Source organism: Mesoplodon mirus (genome assembly GCF_964341445.2).
Source record: "Mesoplodon mirus genome assembly, chromosome: 2".
Taxonomy (NCBI): domain Eukaryota; kingdom Metazoa; phylum Chordata; class Mammalia; order Artiodactyla; family Ziphiidae; genus Mesoplodon; species Mesoplodon mirus.
The window spans coordinates 21,979,214-21,984,983 of NC_138977.1; the positions used below are offsets into that span (position 1 = coordinate 21,979,214).

At 50.6% G+C, this 5,770-nt stretch overlaps 1 protein-coding gene across 1 annotated transcript; it reads right to left on the bottom strand.

Annotated features, from left to right (window-relative positions):
* Positions 1 to 1,858: 1,858 nt before the first annotated feature.
* On the bottom strand, positions 1,859 to 2,917 carry ATOH1 (atonal bHLH transcription factor 1; the record flags this gene model as incomplete). Its single annotated transcript, XM_082644386.1, has 1 exon — positions 1,859 to 2,917. One exon carries the CDS (start codon positions 2,915 to 2,917, stop codon positions 1,859 to 1,861), a length of 1,059 nt encoding a protein of 352 aa, XP_082500512.1.
* Positions 2,918 to 5,770: the final 2,853 nt, after the last annotated feature.

Below are 5,770 nucleotides of genomic sequence, written 5' to 3' on the forward strand. Positions count from 1 at the left end.
TTTTTAAAGGTCTGCTTTCTGATCTCTCCCCTACACGCACTGTATTGGCTTTTTCAAAATCTATGATCCTGAGAACCAGAATATACTTTTCCTGAGGACCCTGAGGTGAGAGTGAGCGCACTGTTAGTTTCTGTGACCGACTCAAAAATGTAGTTAAATGTTTTCTACATAAGCATTCAGTCAGAAGGACAAAATTAAAGCAAACATCATCTTCATTGGAAGAAGCAGAATTGTTTGGAAAGAAAAAAAATGAGGGTAGCTCAATGATTTCCTAGGACAACTGCAGGAAATTGATTTCCTAGGACAATTGCTCATTGAATCAATGAGCCCCGATACCCCTTTCCCCTCAAGTTCTTTTGCATTGTTCTCTTTTCCTCTCCCTGCCTCTCTCACTCCCCCCAGAAAGAGGAGAGAAAGTGAGAGACAGAGGGAGGAAAGGAGAGAAAGCTTGTGTTGTGTATTTGAACTACAAGAAAAGCTTTCAGCCTGGCTAAAGTTTTTATGAAGTGAAATAGCTACTCCTGGTAAAGTTCACTACCCCTGGCTAGATCCTAAGAGATCTCAATTTCTTGCAGAAATTGTTGGGAATGGAATAAGGAAGCATGGAAAGATCCTGGAGAGATTCTAGAGGCACAATTGTACTGCAAGTTTGGGAAAGGTTTTACCTCACAATTTAATTATTGACTTAAACACTTTTCTATATAGGATTTCTGGTACTATGTGAAGGCACAAGGTCTGTAACGGAATTTTTCTTCAAAACCCTTGGGTCACACAAATGTGCACTTAATAGAAGACAATCCAAATCTTCAAGGTCATTTTAAACTGTTTTTAATGCTTATATTAGAATGAAATAAGTAAGTGACAAATAGAAGTTATTTTCACGTTTATTTTTATCATTTGCAAAAGGAATACATAAAACAATGGCAGTTGGCTTTGCTAAATTAAAATAAAATGATCTCGAGTAGAAAACGTAAAAAAAACCGAATCAAGGTAAGTAGAAATGGTAGCAAACACTCAATAATAAATAAGTTTTCTAATATTAACAAAGCAGAATAAAATTGACCAAATACTTTTGACACTACCAGATGTGGTTTTTTTATTTAATTTTTAAAAACAAACATTTGCAGAGAGCTTAAGGATAAGTGGCCGTGTTTAAAAAACAGAAACAAAACTGGTCTGCAATTGGCAGTTGAGTTTGTCCCAGAGCCGCAGCAGTAGCGGCTGATAAAGTGCGTGCACCAAGTTTCCTAAAAGACGCCAAGGTTCTCGCGGTCCGATATACATACTGGGTATGTTTATACGATATAGAAACCTCAAAGTTCCTTGCTTTCTGACAATTCCATAGTCCAAAGTTATCCACTTTGGAAGCATTAACTTTGCGTTTCATAATGCATTGTGGGAGACAACCTCGGAATACTCACTCTCCACACGTGAGTGCGCGCAACACACAGGGATGGATGCCCAGGGTATAAAATAAATCAAACACAAACCAGCGACAGAGAAGAAGATGCGACGTTTTAGCAGCGTATTGGCAGCAGGGAACTAGAATAATGATGCTATGTATGAGTACATATAATTATACCTTATCTCTCTACAGGGGGAGCAGACTGTGGGAGGAAGACCCCAACTTTAACAGCAAGCTTTCACCGAACAATATGGACGATAGGGAGTTTGGAACAGCGGCGGCTTTTGCAAACCATCAAATGTAGCTGCCATCTGAAGCCAAGCCGTTGCTAAACAACGACCATCGCTTAGCAAAATTTAAAAGGGTGCGGGGATCTTTACCCGCGGGGCTTTCCGCGCCCTGGGAAAGGGTGATTTTGTTTCTGTCTCAGTTTTCCGGGTTTCTGTCACCTTCCTAACTTGCCTCATCCGAGTCACTGTAATGGGAATGGGGGGAAAACTCTCCGTCGCTTCTGTGGGACCGCGGCGAAGTTTTGCTACTTTCTTCCTGCACTGGCTGCAGGATGCCCCCAGGCAGCGAAGGCGACAAGTTCTTTTGCGCCATCATCGCCGTCAGGGCGCTGTCCTCGAAAGTCGAGAAGTGCAGAGCTTCCAGCTGCATCGAGTATCCTCCGGCGGAGGCCGGGGCCGAAAAGCGAGTCCGGCAGCTTCCGGGCGGGGTCGGCCGCTGCCCCACTCCCGAGGCTGGCGGCGTCCCCGCCGCGGTCGCGGTGCCCGCGCCTGCTTCGTAGGGGACGGCGGCGCGAAGTTGGTGGTGTCCGCTCTTGCATGATGCTGGCGGCGGCGGCGGCTGGTCCCCGCCGCTGGGCGTTTGAAGCAGCTCGGACAAGGCGTTAATGTAGATCTGGGCCATCTGCAGGGTCTCGTACTTGGACAGCTTCTTGTCGTTGTTGAAGGACGGGATAACGTTGCGAAGCTGGTCGAAGGCGTGGTTCAACCCGTGCATCCTGCGTCGCTCCCTGGCGTTGGCCGCCAGCCTCCTTTGCTTCTGCACCCCGTTCACCTGTTTGCTGGAAGGGGCGCGCTGGCGGCTGCAGCCCAGCTCGTCTACCACCACCCCGCCTTTCAGCTTGCACAGCTGTTCCCGCACTTTCACCGGCCCCGGGCTCTTGCTGCTGCCACTGCCGCCGCTCCTTCTCACCAGCTCTCCCCGGCCGTCCGCCTCGTCCCGGGGCGCCGCGGCCTCGGAGGCACCCAGCTCTGGGGAATGGAGCAAGTACTGGGCGGCGCGTGCCGTGCAGATGCCCTGCAAAGTGGGAGCCAGCCAGGCGCGTGGGTCGGTGCTGTCCAGGAGGGACAGCTCGGCCGGATAGACCGGATGCTCTCTCGTCTGCAGGGTCGCAGGTGGCTGTGATGGCGGCGGCTGCGGGAGGTGGTGCGGCTGGGGATGGCGGTGGTGGTCCCCCAGCTCCTTCACTTCAGCCCACTCTTGTGCATGCAGCAGGCGGGACATTGCACTGCAGAAGCTCGGAGGCGCAGGGTCGGAGGAGCCGCTGGCAAACAAGCTCAACAAAAAAAAAACCCTTCCCGGGTCTCTACTGCAATGTCTTATTTTTTTTTTCCTCCTCAACCCTCCCCCACCCACTCGGAGATCACACACCAGGTCGCGTGCAACGAAGCTTCTCCGGTTGCTGAAGGCGCTGCGCCCCTTTAAAAAGCGGCACGCGCCAGTGTGTCTCCCCCCGCTCCTCTCCCAGCCCCCTCCTCGCGCCGGTCGCGTGTCTGCTCAGCCAATGGAGGGCGCGGGCAGGCGCGTGCGAGCAGCCAATCAAAGAGTTCTTACACCCGGCGAAAAGTTCCTGCTAATACAGCGCTCGGGCGCCCGCTCTAGGGTTTTTTTTTTTTTTTTTTTTTTTTTTTCCTTCCCTGCTCCTTTCTTTTTCCTTCGTAAATTCATATGTTAATTGCGGGTTGTAATTTGACTCCGGTGTTGTATCACTCCCGCCAGTGGCCGGAGTGCGGGAGCGGATGCGGAGCGGACTCTTGGCTGGAGGCCGAGTCGATTCGGGTCACAAGTGCGCGGCCTCGGGCGGGCGAGCGGCTCCAGGCGAGGCTGGACGCACCTGGCGCGAGGAGGGCCCTCGGGGAGAGGATTGAAGCGCGCCTGCCCTTTGCTGTCTTCACGCTGGGATCGCAGCTCCCACCGTTTGTGCCCACACATTTAAAATCTCTCACATATAATATGACATTACGTATACTTGTATATGCATGCATATAATACATGTATGTATATAAAAATCTTTCATAATCTACGTGTTCATAGATATATAATTGCTAAATGACGTCCACCATTTAAAATCAATGTTAGAATTTTTTTTTAAATGCTGTCTCCGAATACGTTTCTCATTTTTCATCTCTCGCTCTAGATCGACTTTATGTAATCCTTTTCTTGATGGAAAGTAAAGCTCTGGTACAACTGTACCAGAGAATATACCAGATTCCAGACCCCCTCGCCCCCAAATCCCCTCCGTCCCCTTTTCCCAGAACCCTGCGGCCACCTTAGGATGGTAATCTGCCGAAAACTCTCCGCTGAGTAGTGTTAGGGCAGGGATATTTACAGTTTCAGCAACCACGGTAAGACTCCTTACTAAATGCGGAGCAAGGGGAAGGTGCCCAAAGAAAAATGAAAGGCACCTGCGTTCTGGGCAATTCTGACTGAACACTCTCAAGGTACAGAAGTCCGGAGTTACCTACCCTTCTGACTCAGGAGCCCCAGGTTTAATACGGCGCGAGGCTTCTCCGGAAAACGCTGAGAAACCACAGCCTAACTCCCTCCACCCCAGATCTGTTCAGTTAGGGTGTGCTCTCCCCGCCGTCACCCCCCACCCCCGCCATGGCCACGGGCCGGAGCGCTGAAACCCGGGAGGTCCTGGGCGAAGCTGGGACGCGGTCTCCGGAGGGAGCACCACCCTCCTCCCGCGCCTGCAGGGGAGGCGGGGGTTAGCTGGGGGAGTCACAGCAAAAAGCCAATCAGAAACGCCCTGGCCCGGGGCACGCACCTGCTGGCTCCCAACCCCGCTCCGCCTCGGGGCGCTCTCCTGCACCTAACCTGCGGCGCGGCAGTGGGACGCTACCCGCTGGTGCTAGTGCTGCTTTCTGCTTTAGCGGTGGCTGCCGTCCCTAAAGGAGTTTCGTCCCCTGGAAAAGAAAAATAAACGCCAGCAGAGAGAGCTCCGTGGAACCTGGTTTTGCAGGGCCCAGAAACGACTGAAAGTTGTCCTTGCTAGTATTCTCAGGGACTTGATCTAACCTGCCATTTAGAGCTCCTTGGGCAAAAGAATCTCTGGGACTAGACTGGATTTAGTTTTAGATAGACTGTATATATATCTTCTATAGCTTTATGGAGATGGACTCTGTGTGTGTTGTTCATGGTGAAATACATTTCTTTTGGCCTGAGAATAAACAGGAAGCTCTTTTTCTTCACCCTCCCCTTTCTTTCCTTCTTTTCCATCAGGTCGGCAGAGGAAGCTAGGCATCTGAGCCGGGGGTGGAACACGCGGCCCAGTGCATGGGATTGGAGCCTGGGTAGGATGAAGAGGGTGTCTCTGCAGAGGCTCCTGTCACGGGATGTCAAACACTACGTAATGTGTTTGTAGGGGCTGGATGGTGGCAGAAGCCCCTGAGTATAGGGTATGGCAGTTTAAGCAGAAGGAGGAGGGCTTCTCTGTGTGTGGAGAGCTGGATTCCTTACGTACAGAAGGACTAATGAAAAAAATAAGCATTTGAGGGGGCTTCCCTGGTGGCGCAGTGGTTGAGAGTCCGCCTGCCGATGCAGGGGACACGGGTTCGTGCCCCGGTCGGGGAAGGTCCCACATGCTGCGGAGCGGTTGGGCCCGTGAGCCATGGCCGCTGAGCCTGCGCGTCCGGAGCCTGTGCTCCGCAATGCGAGAGGCCACAACAGTGAGAGGCCCGCGTACCTCAAAAAAAAAAAAACAACAACAAAAAAAAACATTTGAGGAAAATAGGAGTAAGGTTTCTCACTGTCAAAGAAGGGAGTTACAAATATGGAAATGGACAAAACTGTAGTGTTGAATTTGAATGGGAGATTTTGATATGAATTTATGGTTTTCAATATGTATAATAGATGATAGAGGAATAAACATAGATTATAAATGTGGAGTGGGTGTGCATTCCTACATATATTCCCTAGCTCTTTTCCTTCTCGGGGCTTGGGCTCAGCAATGAGCATATCTAGCTCTCAGATTTTAGTTTCCAAAAAAATTGACCACTAAAAAGATGCAGGGTTCCTGAAAAAATGGGCTAATTCTAGGGATGGTAGCATTGCTACCATCCAATCAGGGATCAT